The 17123-nt window shown below is 43.3% G+C and overlaps 2 protein-coding genes across 7 annotated transcripts in view; one reads left to right on the top strand and one right to left on the bottom strand.

Moving 5' to 3' along the window:
- Positions 1–226: 226 nt before the first annotated feature.
- Positions 227–16022, bottom strand: MRPL14 (mitochondrial ribosomal protein L14). Of its 3 annotated transcripts, none has more exons than XM_081000338.1 (3): positions 15914–16022; positions 6691–6786; positions 227–792 (listed from the first exon to the last, which is right to left on the bottom strand). In XM_081000338.1, the coding sequence occupies exons 2-3, from the start codon at positions 6762–6764 to the stop codon at positions 429–431; spliced, it is 438 nt and encodes a 145-aa protein (XP_080856464.1). In that variant the 5' UTR covers positions 6765–6786; positions 15914–16022; the 3' UTR covers positions 227–428. The 3 variants fall into 3 exon arrangements, with proteins under 3 accessions (XP_080856464.1, XP_080856462.1, XP_080856463.1); XM_081000336.1 differs by lacking the exon at positions 15914–16022 and adding an exon at positions 15301–15412; XM_081000337.1 differs by lacking the exon at positions 15914–16022 and adding an exon at positions 15278–15373.
- The window catches only part of TMEM63B (transmembrane protein 63B), a 76537-nt gene continuing 74960 nt past the window's right edge, over positions 15547–17123 (top strand). For 2 of the 4 annotated variants that reach the window (XM_081000134.1, XM_081000136.1), the window contains exon 1: positions 15547–15697. The gene's annotated coding sequence lies outside the window, so the exon portion shown is untranslated. Of the gene's footprint in view, positions 15698–15908; positions 16014–17123 lie in introns of those variants that run through there. The other 2 variants (XM_081000137.1, XM_081000135.1) reach the window with 2 other exon arrangements.

Consider the following 17123-nt stretch of genomic DNA (forward strand, 5'->3'; position numbering starts at 1 on the left):
CATATTGACAAATGTTCTGGTTTAAGAAAGAAAGAAAGAAAGAAAGAAAGAAAGAAAGAAAGAAAGAAAGAAAAAGAAAGAACACAGACAGGACAAATCGGGAGATTAGCACAGGATATTCACTAGTCTGCTCCTCCAATTGGGTCATATCACATCTTCTGCCTTCCCTAACCCTTCTGCCTCGCCCTGCCCTCCCCAAAGGCATCAGCCACGCAAAACAAGCTACTGGATTAACAATCTTGAGCTTTAATCATATCATGTCGCAACGGTCACTGAAAAGGGCAACAATATGGCTTTCAAAAAGAAATCTTGACGTGTTTTCAACCCAGATGCCGATGTGAAACTTCCCCTTATTACTGTTTTATTTAGGTTCAGAAGGGTTTAAAGCGGGGGGGACAGTACTACTTAACTGGATGTTCCCTTATTTGTCACACGAAGTTCTGGGCAATGGCCAACACTTTTGAGAATTCTTGCCGCTTCCTCAGCAGAGAGGGAATTGGGGTTTTGATTCTCGTCCCTACTGGGTTCCCGTTGTCTTCAATGAGCACCACGTTGTTAGAATCAAACCTGGGAGTCATGCGAGGGCCCGGCATCTTGTGGCCAACGATTAGAGCCTTTTTCTTCTCCCCTTTGATAGCCAGAAGGATCTTGTCGCCGACTTTGCCCACTCCGTTCTTGTTGTAGACATGGATGCATTTTGGAGGCCGGTGGTACGGAGTGTTTCCCAAGGCGCTGTTATCTACAACTCGCACACGGGTCATCTTCTGTATTGCGCTGCACGCGCCGCTGATGCTGCCGAAAGATAAGTTCGAAGGCAATAACAAGTCAGACCAACGGTAGCAGTCCCAATCAAGGACTATCATGTTCAGAAACATGTGCCGTTACGATGACCTCCCTTGCACTCAAAATGCTGTTTAAAGCCGAAAACTCTAAATATGCTACCACAAAGGCAGTTTAGTACATTTAAATCAACAGTGGATAGCATGAGAAGGTCAAAGGACAGCTTTTTTAATATAAAGCAACCCAAGAAATGCAAATATTTTCAAACTTTTGCCCTTCAGAAAGTAGCTTTCCACACCAGCTTATCTACTAAGGAATTGCTAGCGTGTGATAAGAATTGCAGAGGATTCTGGGAAGTATTCTAGGGTGAACAGAAAGAAGCCATCTCACAAACAGAGGGTTGGGATGGGGGGAGAGTGAGCCCATTTCAATGTGAAGGTTGATTCCTCACAGAAACCAGATGCTGATAAGGAAGGAACTGGTCTTGTGGGGTTTTCTGTCTTCCCCCTAAACTGTGAAAGAATTGTATACAGAGTGGCCAGCTTATATAGATTTCATTGGAAGCAAGTCCCACTAAACTCCATGAGGCTTACTTCTAAGTAAAATGGATAGGCCTGCACTGTTAAGACTCCAAAGGATTCCTCAGCTGTTACCATCATGGCTTACTATTACAAGTAATGTTTACTCATTCAGTATTTGTAAAGCCATACAATTATTTATTTTTACAGTGAGATAAAACACATGCTGGGTGATCCTTCGGTCAAATAATTTTCTGAAATACTTTTTTTTTTTTTTTTTAGCTACAAAGATTTATACACCAAATGACCGAACATTGTTCAGAAGGCAAGCAAGGGATTCTTAAACTACAGTATCTGGTACTTAGGGGACCTAATAAGGATTTGAAACTGGCTTCTCTACTAGAATGTTAATTTCTCACAAGAGACTTCTGCTAATTAGATACTAGTCTGACAGGTTTTCCTGGAGTTTTGCTTCTTTTTTGCCTCTTCTAATAAAGAGGAAAGGATTAGAGAAAGGGAGTCTGGTTGGTAAGAATCCATAAGTGACTTCTGAGCACTTTCTCAGCAAAGAAAAGCAATTATTTTTTATTAAAAACCGGGATTAACCAGACAAATTAATGGGACACATCCAAATGAGATGTCAGATTTGTTGATCAGAAAACATATTTCCGTATCTCAGTTCTCAATATCACCACCACTTTTGGTAAATTTATGAATTATTTATCTCTTAGAAGCAGTTCATTTATGACACCCTTTATATAAAAATAGTCATTGTTAGTTTTTTTTAAAGAACTGGGTGGTCTTCTTATCAGGAGGTCCATTCTGTATGATGTCTGAATTGGGCCTTTAGTGTTGTGGCACCTGCTCTTTGGAACCCAGTTGGTGTTGGGTTAGAAATTGTATTTATATACGTAATTGTTTCTATATAACTTTTAATTTTACTGTGAAAGACACCAGAATGCTGACTCAAACAGAACAGGTCTTGAGAACCCACTATGGCATTTGTTTATTTTTAACACCCATTTCCTCTTTAGCAACTCAGAGCATGTGAGCCCTTCCTTGAGATCTGCTTGCTTCTAGGTTGAGATGAATAACAATCACAGACTAGATCCTCAATCTGAGTTATGACTCAAGCTGAGAGAACCACTGCAGCAAAATTTGAAAACCTCAACTTTAGAACCACCTCCTGCCCCCCTTCAGCTTTCAGTACGTGGGAAATAATAAAGTTATTGCCATCAGTGAATTACTGTCTTCATTCAAAAAGAGACACAACCAGAGAATGATTGATGGCTTTGAAGCACCAACATCCATGCACCATGCCTATTCCATGGGACCCATAAGTCTCCATCTTAGCCCAAGTGGAGCCCAAGGGCTGGCTGAAGTTGTTGACTTCTTCTGCATCCTTCTGCCTCTGTGATATAAAACCAGATACAGGAATTAAAGCAGCACAAACCTATTTAATCTTTAAAAGCTTGTACATAGCTCACTGAAGGAGCACATGGTTTGCACACAAGGGGTCCCACGTTCAGTTCCTTGATCTCTCCAAGGAGGGTTGAGCAATCCCCCTCTCTGAAATCCTGGACAACTACTGCCCGTCTATGCTAGAGGGACCAATAGTTGCCTATGTTTCCAGGTCTGGCATATCTGAAGAGGGCAAAAATGCAAAATGGCAACATAAAGTCAGGCAGACTAGAGCCGCAGATTTTTGACAAACCTAGACAGCATCCTAAAAAGCAGAAACATCACCTTGCCAACAAAGGTCTGTATAGTTAAAGCTATGTTTTTCCCAGTAGGGATGTATGGAAGTGAGAGCTGGACCATAAAGAAGGCTGATAGCCGAAGAATTGATGCTTTTGAATTATGGTGCTGGAGGAGACTCTTGAGAGTCCCATGGACTGCAAGAAGATCAAACACATCCATTCTTAAGGAAATTAACCCTGAGTGCTCACTGGAAGGACAGATCGTGAAGCTGAGGCTCCAATACTTTGGCCACCTCATGAGAAGAGAAGACTCCCTGGAAAAGACCCTGATGTTGGGAAAGATTGAGGGCACAGGGAGAAGGGGACAGAGGACAGGGGGCTGGACAGTGTTCGCGAAGCTACCAGCATGAGTTTGACCAAACTGCAGGAGGCAATGGAAGACAGGGGTGCCTGGTGTGCTCTGGTCCATGGGGTCACGAAGAGTCAGACACGACTAAACGACTAAACAACAACAATTAATTGATGCATATGAATGAAGAGTAACATATTTGAAGACAGTTCCAGAAAGTGTACTGGCCTGTGGGACAGAAACTTACTATGCACAGCATCTAAGGAAATGTGCACCTGTACACACTGAGATCTGCAAGGGAAACCTGCCTGACCTCAGTGCCAAACTAGGGCCTCAAAGCAGTTCCCACTTTTTGTTTACAATGCCCACTCGAGAAATTCATGAACAGCCAGTTTGTCTCTCGGGAACTCTCTTATACCACAAAGCATTCATTATACAATGAACCACAAAAGTCAAGGGTCTTTGTTCCCTCTTGAACATGAAGGATTTGGCAGAAATATTCCTCACAAAGAGTAGCACATTGAATGCCGGGGGGGGCACATACCTGTACCCATCTGAACTTAGGAACATTTTTGTGAACATACAAAGAATGAAATATTGCGTCAGACCATTTAATCCAAGCAGCCCCATGTCTACGACTTCAAACACCGATGGCTTGACAAGGTCTGAGGCAGGGATCTTTCCTTGCTCTGCTACTTAAAAGCCTTTTAAGGGAAGATGCCAAGAATAGAACCTGCCTACAACAGGAGAAGAATATGGCAAGGGAGGGGAAGAAACAGATTTAACCCTTATCTATCCCAGGTAGTTCTGCAGGTAAAATAAGATTGTGTTCACAGGTGTCATTGATTTCAATGGTCTTACATCTCACAGGGTCACAAAAACACAATGAAAAGCTTATATTTGTATTTGAAAGACTTTTATTTTTCAGCCTACTGCTTCTAAAGGAGAAATTTTGCAGGGAAAAGGGTATTGCAATGCTTTTTTTTATTCTGTTTCTCTGAGTTGCTATAAACAGCCGTCACCTTTTCCCATCACTATATCTAGCTTTGCTGGAAGTTTCTGCTCTCCAGCTCCTTGGCCTGCAATTCAGCAGCAGGAAGTGGCACAACTCCAGGTTCACCACACAATAAAATCTTTAAGGATCCCACCTGTGGGAATGGTTTTCCTGTGCTTCAATAAGATGAAACCACAAAGTTATAACTCCTCTAGTTAAAAATGGATTGAAGAAGGAATTAACATAAATGCCTACAATGATAGTTGACCTCTTTTCTCCTAAGAATGTTATTTCTCACAGACATCAGAAATAAATACATTCACAATGGTTGGTAAATATGCCATATGTAAGAACTTATTCTCATACAATGGAAAATGTATGCAGTCCATATTTTTGTTCCCTATTACCGTATTTTTTCCGTGTATAAGACTAGGTTTTCTTCCTAAAAAATAATGTCAAAAATTAGGGGGCATCTTATACACGGATACATCTCCCCCCCCCCATTTTCTTAAATTTGAGTCCCCAAAAATATGGGGCATCTTAAAAATGGGGGCGTCTTATAGACTGAAAAATACGGTACTTTTAAATTATTGTTTTATTGTTAATGTTTGACTTTAACAGAGGGCCTTCTCAGTAGTGGTGTCTGCCCTGTTGAACGCCCTCCCATCAGATGTCAAAGAGATAAACAACTATCTGATGTTTTGAAGACATCTGAAGGCAGCCCTGTTTAGGGAAGTTTTTAATGACTGATGTTTTAACGTATTTTTAATCTTTGTTGGAAGCCGCACAGAGTGGCTGGGAAAACCCAGCCAGATAGGCGGGGGTACAAATAATAAATTGTTGTTGTTGTTGTTGTTTTCGTTGTAGTGGTGCAGCAATAAAACTTCTAGCACATTGGCAAAGCTAAGCAGGGTCTGGTACGGTTTCAAATTGAATGGGAGACTCTGTGTTGAGATTCCTGTATTGCAAAGGATTGGACTAGATGACCCTTGGAGATACCTTCCAACTCTACAATTCTGTGAGTCTAAATAAAACGTCCGGAAAAGTAATACATACATTAAAAGTGATTTTAAAAGAAACAACTGCCCTTTAACAGAAGCCTGAGACCCAGAATCATACCATCAGTGTCTCTCCATCCTACGAAAATTTCTAGGACGTCAAGCTGCCATGTAATTTTCAAGGCAGAGAAATAGGGCTAGTGCTTATTAAAAAGTCAATGACACAAAGGAGGGTTTAGCCACATTTCCTTATGTAGGCAGCCACTGCCTCTAAGAAAGCAACTCACAGCACCTCAAGCTGTGGCAATTCTCCTTCTACGGTCTAGGAAGACCTGCATGGTGCTCAGAAACTGCCTCTCCTAGCTCTGAAATAGATAAGGAGACACTGCCACGACTACCACATTGGTTGGAAGGGGTGGAGACTTTTTCGTTTTAAAAAAAGTTATTTATATCACACTTTTCCTTCACCACAGAACCCAATACAATATGCATGCAGTTCCCAAGTGGTCTCCCATCCAAGCACTGGCCAGACCCAAAGCCCTCATGTGCCTTCAGACCATACCTTGAGACTACAGTAAGACTACAGCAAATTTAAGTTGGTGAAAGACTTCATATAGCATCCTACCACTGTGAATACTACTTGCTGTTTCCTAGCTTTTAACACAGTGACATTTTCTTCTTTGAGCAGTGCAGAAAACCATTAAAAAAAAAAAAAAACACACACACACACACACACATTCAACTGCACTTTAAAACCACTGCATTATTATAAAACTTCAAGGTATTGGAGGGATGTCTTGAATGAACTAGACTCAAAATTATCAACTACTTGCTAAGCTAAACAAATTGAGATTTGTCAAGGGGCATTGTTGAATGAATTTATGAGTTAAGACTAGAAAGAAATAACCTCCAAGTGGAAATCTGTTCAGGGCATGACTAGATTATTAAAGGACAATGCTATACACACCTACTCAGAAGAAAACCCCACAGAGTTCAATGGGACTTACGCTCAGATAAATATAGAACCACAGACTAGAATTATATGGGAACGGCAAAGTTAACAAATCATATGCCACAGGAGGTGGCATATGTAAGTATAAAGATTTTCAACTGAGGTGGGATTTTAAATGATTTTAACCACTGGAACAAACCTGGAGTATTCTTATCAATAGGATAAATTCATGAAATACAGTCCTGTACAGTAAACCATTCCCAATGTAATCTTGTAATTTTGCTTATATAGAAAATAGGGAGGAGTCTGACAAATGAACACTAGGTTTGCTTCATCTGATTCATGTGCCTGTAAATATACTCCAGAGTAAAAAGCCATTATCTGTATTGGAACACATACCTGAAATTTCGCTGATTTGTTGCTCTGTTTATTTGGGCTAGAAAAAGCTCTGGGTACTTTTTCCAAAGCGCCATCAGGATTCTGGTTTTAAAAAACCTGGACAAGAAACAAAAGATTACTAATAATATACTACTATTGATGGTTACAATTTTGATAAAGATAAATCACACTATCAATTCCATGGGATACATTCGGGAGGAGGATATTCTGTTGCAGTGTCCCCAAAAGCCCTCAGAAGCATGCATTGTATTGTTAACAAAGTGCAGCAACATTCCCTCCTCAGATCAGAGTCAGTGCAACTCAGTTACATATAACACAATGGTACTGTATTTAAATAATAAAAAAGCACTGCAGTGCAGCTTTCTTCTTCAAGGGCATAGATCCTCTCTGTACAAGCATCCTCCTACCTTAACAGCTGTCAGTTTTTACAGCCACTGGCATTTTAAGAATATCTGTGCATGGAGAGCGCAAAAGCCCACAACTCTCAGTAAGCTATACAACGGAACCATTTAGCAGTCACAATAAATTCATTTTTAAAATACTAAAAGCATCAAAAGATATATTAATTTATTTGCTGCCACGTTTTAAGGGAAGCTAGCACAAACATTTTAAACAAGTTTGGGGGACAGGATTTTAAAAAGTATATCAAAATTAAGTTTTTCTGTTCTATTTGTATACTATTTAGAATTTTTATTTGGTTTTAATCAGAAAGGAGTCTTTAAATTCAATGGGAATATAATCTTAAAATCAGTCACCAGCCAGCATAGAGCCAACTCCTAGGGGCCATGGGGCCTCCCCCCCCAAAAAAAAATATTTGAGGGGGCTGCCCCCGCCCAGTTGATGGGCATTGCTATTCAAATGGCATCCATGTACTGCGTCTTGTGATCAGTTATGCAAGGTGAGGCTTGCTTGCCCCTCCTCCAATATTCTATTCAAGTTGGCACCCTGCCAGCCAGTGATATTTCTAGAAGGGGAATCATAAAAATTCCCAAAATGGTCTGTCCTCAAGTTATCTTCTTTGACATATATGGGCTTTCATTAATACAGTCCACTAAGCTTGCAGTGCCTTCACTTCGCTTTACCCAAGTTAAAAGGTGTATCATAGTCACTCTTAACTTTTACTTCAGGCACTTGTAGGACATAGAATTTTCACTTTGGATAATTATTTTCCTAGTTACAAAGATATAAAATAGCAAAAGTTGCTACAATGCAAGGTTCTCTGCTACTTTTCAGGTTCAAGAGACCCACATGGGAGAAGAGAAAGCACTTTTGGCACACAGAGTAGCAGTAGCAACCACACTGCTAGAGCACTAAGCACTAAAGGAGGCGTTCGTTCATTAAAATGTTCGTTCTTCTTAACTTCCGAAGCACCACACTTATCTGCATTCCAATGATATGCATGGAAAAAAGACATTTTCTTTCACCCACTTGTCCCCCAGTGATCTCTTGCCACAACATCTCCCCTCTACAGAGTCCTAAAGACAGTCTTCTCCAACTGGCACATAGGGGCAAGTGTGAGATACCCAAGACAGGCAAGGAAATGTATCCTCGCTTGTGATTTGTATTCTTCTTGCAGCTCAATCATTCACGACACGCCGGTTTTGAGGCAGATGCTGACATTTCACTCCTTTTCTTCAAACCCACTGATCAAAAATAACTGCTAAATGTGAAAAGTGGTGTCTGACAGGAGAATATTCACACCACTAACTACAGGTGTGGCTCCTGTAAATGGCAACCACACACAAACAGGGTGGTATTCAACTAAATTCTACTCACCGGTATTAACAGATATCACTAAGTTAAGTCCATTAATTTCAAGGGGTCTCCTATGAGTAAAACTCAGCTGAATACAACCCACACTTTCCCAATTTATGCCACTTTTGTGGCATAAATTTCATCACTTTTGTTTTAAAAACAAGTAAGCCCCTCTGAATACTCTGAAGCAAGAAGCTATTATTTTGTCTCATTTCCCTCTGTCTTTTTATTTGGACCGAAATCCAGTTTGAATTCAAAATAAGTTGTATAAAAGGATGGAGAATAATTAGTATAAAACAGGGATGTCCAACAGGTAGATCGTGATCTACTGGTAGATCGCGGGAGGTCCGTGGTAGATTCCTGGTAGAAGAAATTTATTGGAGATGTAATTTCCATAGATCATGATCACCCTACTAGGTAATCAATCCTCTGGAAGCTCAACAACTTTGGCTCTCCCCAAAAAGCTCAACAACTTTGGTAGATCACTGCCAGTATTTTTTATACTGGGAGCAGATCTCAGTCTCTTGAAAGCTGGACATGCCTGGTATAAAAGAATGAAGAAAACTATTAATTAGGTAAGGAAAGCTCTAAGTGTTAAGAGGGATGCTCAAAATTCCCAATAATGTGTTTCTCATGTATGATAAATTTAGGAGAAGGATATCTGCAGGGAAAATGAAATGCCTTAACCATTCCCTTGACCATTAAGTTTCACCAGCAGGTTTTCCACACCATGTCCACTCCAGCTGAACTCTAAAAAACAGCCCATCTAGTGCTAGGGAGGAATCAGCACTTGGGGTGTGTATAGGTATCAAGGATATGAAGATATGAAGATATGTAGTTAGGTGTTCCTGGAAGCAAAATATAGGTTGCTAGGGAGGAGTTTGAAAGCTGGGGCCTTCAAAGCAGCTTTCTACAAAATGCTACCAGTTCCACTTGCAGGGCTACCTTGACAGGTGTAGCTGTGTAGTCTCAGTGCATTAATAAGATGGTGGTACTGGCAGTTTTGGATTTGTTTGAAGTTTGGATTCGTTAGTTACTGAGAATATTTTGGGACAAGCTGGGCCTGATCAAAAGGGACAGGGCTCCACTTGAACTGGGAAGGAACCAGATTGCTGATGCTTGAAATAAAAAAAGATGGCAGAGCAGCTTTTAAAGTGATTGTTGGGGGGAAGCCAACAGAAGCTGAGGAGCATCCAGTTCAGAACAAATCATCCCCCAGGGATGAGGGAGGGACATGTTTATTATAATTCAAATGGGAAGAGGGCAGAGCTAGGCACTGAGATTGCTGGAGCCCATGATAGCTATTCAGAGAAACCACCATAGGTTAAATGCAAGGGCCAAAGACACTTGGAAGGAAATGCTGTATATACAGTAAGTGTTTGTATAGCAATGCTAGAAGACTAAGGCAAGACAAGAGAAGCAAGAGCGCTTGGTCTCAGAGGAGAGCATACATACAGTGGGAATAAAGAAAACCTGGTGAAATGGAGGAAACCAGTGAAGTGTCATTATCTCTGGGTACAAAGTCTATAGAAGGGCCACAAAAGCTTGTTTAGGGAAGCTTTTAATGTTTGATGTATCATTGTATTTTAATATTCTTTTGGAAGCCGCCCAGAGTGGCTGGGGAAACCCAGCCAGATGGGCGGGGTATAAATAATAAATTATTATTATTATTATTATAAAAGGACATAATGAAGGCAGTGTCACTCTGCACTTCAAAGAGGACATAGAACTCAACAAGCAGGAACTCTTCAAAGGGCCAGATTCCTCCGCAGAATATCTATAGGTGGTGATACCAAACCCAAAGTATAATTTAGTTTCCTTCTGACCATAACAGAGAATGAAATAAAAAAGGCATTCCAAAGAGGAAGTGCTGTAGTAATGGGTGACTTCAATTACCTTCCCATACATTTGGTATATGAATTCTTCAGTAGTGCAAAGAATTAAAATTTCTTAATAACTAAACTGACTGTGCACTACACAATCTGTGCCCTAGAACAGTTTGGTCACAAAACCAAGCAGAGGGGTTAACCCTGGACTTAACCTTAAGTGGTTCCAACAAACTGGTGCAAGATGTAGGTATTGTTGAATCAGTTTGGAACACTGATCATAGTGCTATCAAATTCAATTCATGTGTAAATGGACAATTGCCAAGAAATTCCAACAGAGGCATTTGACTTCAAAAGAGGGAACTTCCCAAATATTAGGGGATTGGTAAAAATGAAGCTGAAAGGCAAAGTCAAGAGGGTCAAATATCTGCAAAATGCTTGGAAGTTGTTTAAAAACACAGAGCTCAACTGGAATGCATGTCACAAATCAGGAAAGCACCAGCAGAGGCAAGAGGATGCTTGCATAGTTAACAAGCAATTCAAGGAAATTGCTGGAAGGAGGCTTCCTTCAGAAAATGTTCTCCTTCAAATGAGAACAAAAAGTAACACAAACTTTGACAAAGGAAACACAAGCAGACAATAAGGGGTACAAAAACGAATCTGAGGATCCCATTGCTAAAAACATGGCGAACCACAACAACAAAATTTGAAATTAGCAGCAGACCATCACTTAAGGAGGCAGCTGGACTTTGGATGACAGGAGGAAGGAGGAAGGGGGGATTGCAGAGAAGCTGGATGAATTCTTTGCAATTGTCTTCACAGATGCGGATACATGGCAGAACTCTGGGCCCGAACTAACCCTCTCAAGAGAGGAGTCTGAGACACTGGGACAAATATATGTGCAGGTAATTTTTAGGGTGGAAGAACATTCAATTGTGTAACCTGCAGTCTGACACAGGCTTACTGTCTCAATGATGGAGCTTCCTAGCATATAGTCATAAGGAACAGAGGTCATTTTAGTCATCATAAACAAGTATTTGCGCACCAAAACATTAAGTGCCACCCAAACCCAACTCCGTAAAAGTATTTTATTCCTGTCCTGCCACACAAGCAAATCTAGAACAATTCCAGAAAGTTGCATTCCAATTAGCAGAACAGTAGAACACCTAATACAGGGTGGCCTGAAAAACACCTGCACAAACACACCTTTTCTTATCTGTTGGGTCTACTGCTGAGGCCAGCCAGAAAATAATGTAACCTGCTTATAAAAAAATGAAAAATGCAATTGCCTAAGAATCTGGAAGTTTCAGCAGCCCAAGCACGTTCCTATTTGATGTCTTGCTCCCAGAAATATGATGTGGCACTTAGAAATGTGAAGCATTGTGCAGATGTACTTTTAGTTAAGGGTCAAAAAAGCACTTCACTACTCTTGAGTAGCAAGGTGCTTTTCAAGCTCTGTGAGAAAGAGTATAAGCTTCAAAGAAGCTGTATGGCAGGCATGGCCAAACTCAGCCCTCCAGATGTTTTGGGACTACAATTCCCATCATCCCTGACCACTGGTCCTGTTAGCTAGGGATGATGGGAGTTGTAGTCCCCAAACATCAGGAGGGCCGAGTTTGGCCATGCCTGCTGTATGGTATTATATTGTTGCTCAGCGTTAGGGTAACCCAGCAGGCCTATAGCCTCACCTTTCACATCTCCAGGCCCACCCTAAGCAACATCCTTACAGATATATCCATGCTGATAAACTCCAACTGCTCAATAGGAGCCTACACCCTAGAAAAAAGCTACAACCCAGCTCCATCCCAGACCCCAGAACACCCCCATCATGATTGGCTAAGCCAGTTTGGAAGCAGAAAAAAGGCAACATTTTCAAGCCCTCTTATAGTGAATAGTGCAGATACACATGCAACAGAACACAGAAAAATGCAGCTTGCAAGAGATTGTAGATCTTTATCTATAATTGGGGGGATTCCCATTTATGGAAAAACCTTGACTGCACTCAGGCACCTTCCTTCTCATGTAATGTGGGTCAAGTAAATGCCTCACATGAGTGCAGATAATAGTGCACAAACTGGCTTTTTAAAACGCAACCTCACCGTTTCACTTAGCATGTAGCCAGTTACTATTCCCCTCTCGCAAACAACTTTCTCATAAAGAGTTCCAGGATCCACAACATTGGAGTTGGGAGGCGGGGGGGGGGGGGGAGAGAATAGCAAATGGAATAAGGTAACAGTTTCCCCATGGCTGTTCAAATACATTGTTTCACTTTATCCTGCCTGTAACTCCAGATGTCCCCTTCTCAGGAAACAGACCTTTTTCTTCAACATGACAAATCTATAGAACAAGTTGGATCCCTTCCATTTTGCAATTACCTAGATCTGTACCATTTCCACAGACTGGCTGATTCAGCTTTGGTGTCCTGAGCAGTGTGTTCCTATGGATGTTTCCTTGGAATTGTGTCCCACTGAGTTATACTTGCACACCAAATACGCGTGCACTGGACTGTGCTGCCTTAGTTTAGATAGGGTTGCCATACATTTGGATTTTCCCAGACATATCCAGAATACTGCAGTTGGCAGCAGTGTCCAGGCAGAAATTGGGAAAATCCCGACGTATGGCAGCCCTTGTCAGCAGTGCTGTTTTCCAAAAAAAAAAAAAAAGCTCAAAACCAGCAATAATTTTTTTTCCAATTTCACCTAAAAAGCTCAAGAACTTTGGGCAAAACTAAAGAAAGCTCAACAATCTTGCTAAAAAAAAGCTGAACAACTTTTCTGTTCAGATTTTCACTGTTTGAAATATGTCAACCCTACTTTAGACATGTTTATTTAGGAAATCTGATTCTAAAGTAGCATTTTTACTGCAGTGACTAGAATTATATTTAGTGAATTGTATACACTCCTGATTTCAAACCACAGAAAAGAGCAATTTTTGGAGTAAGAACATGACCAAAAGGTATCAAATGTAAACAATGGCCACATGTACTGCAATGTGTTACACTACCTTTGTAGCTTCCACAACGCTCATTGTCGGTTTCTTTTGCACAACAATCTACAAACCACTAACTTGTATTGTAAATGGAATCAGGACCAGAGTATCAATAACTTTACCTTTAATCTATTGAAGGTCTGGTTGCAATTTTGGCCAATGACTGAGGGAGACAAGTCTACAAACAGAATGAACCTTAACTTAGCAGCCTCCAGTTTTAATTATAAGGTTGCAACACACTCAGCCTCCAGTTTATTGTTAGCAGAAATGTAGCAAGATGTGATTGTTGCACAAACATGAAGTCTAAGTCTCAAAATCCAAACTTCATTTTAAGTCCTTAATGCAGGCTCCCTTGTCCTATAATTATATAAGGGGTTATCATTTGATTAAAGAAATGTTAGTGAATTGTAAATGTGCTGTTGATACAGTTTTGAAGGGAAAAGAGCATTCTCCCTTTGTTTTTAGATTACGCATGCTCATATCACAGCAGGTACCATCTCTAAAGACATTTCCCCCTGTGTGAGAAGAGGAAAAGTGAAAAGACCTATAAACATGCACCTGCTACCTATGGATTTGAAAATACTTGCATTTTTTTAAAAAAAAGTTTTTTAAAATCTGATGCCCAGTTAATTGGGAGCACACTTTTAATTGATCCAAAGCACATTGCAGTGTAGTCCCAAGCACTATTAATGTGATGATTTCAAAGATCAGATTTGACCAGGGATTTTGTATTTAAGAAACTGGTTCCAAAATACTGAAACAAGACACACATGGACAGAGCAAGAAGTTTCTGACAGTAGATACTGGAGACAAATGAGCAAGACGGAAGTCTCCAACAGTCATTAATATGTACTGAATAAAGATCAAGGTAGGTAAACAAGTATGCTGCAAAAGAACTGTAAGTCAAACTGAGGCCTCAAGCCACAGTCTTAATCATTACCCAGTACAGAAAGAGCTGAATCCTGGAGACTGGGTTCAAATCTGACCTTTACTTTGGAAGTGCTATGTGGCTTTGCTTAAAATGTGGAGTACATTAGTTGTTAAAGTGTCAGGCCAGTCACTATCTGTTACAGTAACCTACTTCCCAGAGTTGAGGCTAAAATGGGAAGGGAAACAGGTCGGACATGAATGCCACCCTGAGCTCCTTTGAAGAAGGGTAGGGTAAATTTAAAAAGCACACCACCTTGCAAATTAAAAACGATGTGCAAATAAGTAGTTGTAAACACCCATGCTCATATGCGAGATCCTTTTGGATCCAAGGAGGTTGCTCTGCCTGATTGTTTACATCTCAGAAATAAATACAACCAGGCATACTCCCAAGAAAAGTGTGCATAGGACAGACACTTTACTCTCAAATAAAGTAGCAATGTCAAGCATGCAAACTAAAAAGTAAGTGCCGCTTAACTCAAGTGTAAACATGCCCAGGACTGGGCTTGTAACCCATTTAAGATGGGGGCTGTCTTAATACTATAATAAGCCTGCATTGCCTTCAGCAGTGCTAGCTGGAAACACTTCCCGCGCAGTTAAATGGGCAGAGGATCCTGCTGCTAATGCCCTTATGATGGAAAAGCGTGAAATTCCAAATCCACCTGCACGGGAGTAAATCCTACTGAAAACAGAGGCCCTGATTTGTGAACAAAGTATGATGCTGCCTTAGTAAGGGAAGAGCTTTTCGGGCATCCCGAAGGGAACCGGCTTCGTCGGGCATGCGCTCTTCCGGATCAAGGCTGCAATCCCAAATACATTTATCTACCCCACTTCTCTATTATGCAACCCGAAATGCATTTATCGAGAATGCACGCGCGGGACCGTGCAGCCCCGCTTGCTATGCACGGAAGTCCCCGGGACCTTCGTCCGAGGAAGCCTGCACAGGTTGAGGCTGCGGCTGGTCTGGCCTAGGAGCCTCTTCCCCGCAAGCAGAAGCGAGCCCCGTCCCCGCCGCTGGCTCCCCTCCCACTCCCGCGCTGCGGGGCGCCGCAGGGCACCCGAAGGACCCCGGAGGGCAAAGAAAGACGCACACACGAGCACCCTTCAAACTCACAGGCTCCTCGGGCCCAGGCTCCCTTTCAAACGCGCAGGCGCAAAGCAGCACAGCCGCGCATGGCAGGGCCCGGCAAGAAACCCGGGAGGGCGCGCGTGCGCACAGCGCGAGGCGGGTGGAGGGAGGGGAGGCTCCTGGCTTTCTCCGCCCGCCCTTTTCCCCGGTCTCCTGCCTGCGCCGGGCGAAAGGCCACGCCTCCCTGCGCGGCTCCCTCCCTCCCCCCTCCCTCCCCGCTTATTCCCGAAGCCGAGAAGCCGGAGCTGGGAGGCGCGAGTCCAGGAGGAGAGGGGAGGTTGGGGCGCCTTTTCCTCGGCGGAGGGGCGTCAGCGGGAGCCCCGCGCTGAGAGGGCGAGGGAGCAGAAAGCCCGGAGGAGCCGCTCTGCCTTTGACAAGTGAGGTAAGTCGCCGGGGAAGAGGCTGCTGCTGCTGCTGCCTGTGCCTGGCAATGCCCCTGCGCTCCCTCCTCGCCTCCTTCTCTTTCCTGCCGGGCTGCAGCAATAACAGCTCCGGAGCCCCGTTTCCAAGGGCGCCCGGGACGGCTTGGCCATCCCCTTGGCGGAGCCCTTCGGGGCGAGACGGCTCCCGGTGGCGCCTTCTTTTCCCTCCCACCTACCTTGCCAGTGCGGTATCTGTTTACTCGCGAGAGAGCGAGCAGGCGAGCGCTGCGTTGCTCCCTCTTGCCTCGAGGTGGAACAATGGCAGCGGAGCCCAAGGTAGGGGAGGTGGCGAGAGGGTGCCGGGCAAGGTCTGCCGCTCGCTGGGCGTGTGTCCCTTTTGCAGAGCCCTGCGGCAGGCTCGGGGTGGGGGGGGGCGCTTAGCAGGCTCCCCTCCTCCCCCGCCTCCCAGAAAAAACCCTCTCCTCCCCCCCCCCTTGCCCACCCAGACACAATGACAGTCGTCCGCCGATCCCGCGCGCGCCCCTCCTCTCGAAACTGGTCCAGCTGCTGCGTTTCGTCGCAGTTCTCTGGATTCTCCCGCACAATGTCAAAGAAGGGAGGAAAGGAGGGCAAGATGCTTTTTCTTCGCCGTCAGACAAAGCGGCCATCTCGCTGGGGTGTGTGTGGTTTTTTTTAAAGACCCGATCAGGCTTTGTGTGCATTGGGCAGGATGGCGTGAAAGGAGGGACGGGGTGTGGGGGCGCAGGCTGCGTGTTTCTTTGTTGCTGTCTCCCCTCTTGGTGGTGTGATCGCGATAGTGGTGCTGATGATGATGTTGGTCCGCGATGCTGCAGTCAATTCCCCCCCTTCCTTCCTTCCTTCCGTCCTTCCGCGTCAGGTGCGGTAGGGAAGGGAAAACCGAGAAAGCCATTTAATGGACTTAACAGTGCGGTATCCTATAGACTAGCCCGCTCGGAGTTAAGCCCCACTCACGGGACTTATTCCCAGATGTGTGTGTGTATAAGGAGTGGTGTCTTTTAAGTTCTCTTTTTCCTGCTGCTTTTGCTCTGGAGATTCCCGTGCTGCCTTCAGAACAGCTTTCCTCCCAACGTGATGGTTGATGGGAGTTGTAGTCCAAAACATCTGACCGGCACCAGGTTGAGGGAGGTTGCTTTAAAAAAGAAAGGAAAAGAAATGCACCAAATGCTCAGGGAAACCAGGCCCAAAAGGAGGCGGATGCAAAACCAAATCCATGTCCTATCCTGCCTCGCTGTTCCCATGCTACCCTGCCATTGCGCTGTGCCTTCTCCAGGGATTTTCCTTTGATCTAGTCCCAAAGATAACTGAGAGCAGCCAGGCAGTCAAAATACCTTTCTTTCGCCTGTGTTGTCCAGATGTTACTGGGCTGCAATCCCACCATCTCTTACCATTGGCCATGCTAGCTGG

The sequence above is a fragment of the Podarcis pityusensis genome (genome assembly GCF_964106645.2).
Source record: "Podarcis pityusensis genome assembly, chromosome: 3".
Taxonomy (NCBI): Eukaryota; Metazoa; Chordata; class Lepidosauria; order Squamata; family Lacertidae; genus Podarcis; species Podarcis pityusensis.

Excerpts from the sequence above, each read along its gene's own strand:
- MRPL14 (XM_081000338.1), bottom strand. The coding sequence starts at position 6,764 with ATGGCGCTTTGGAAAAAGTACCCAGAGCTTTTTCTAGCCCAAATAAAC. Across the intron at positions 793-6,690 it reads ACAAATCAGCGAAATTTCAG|CATCAGCGGCGCGTGCAGCG; the intron begins GTATGTGTTCCA and ends ATCTTTCGGCAG.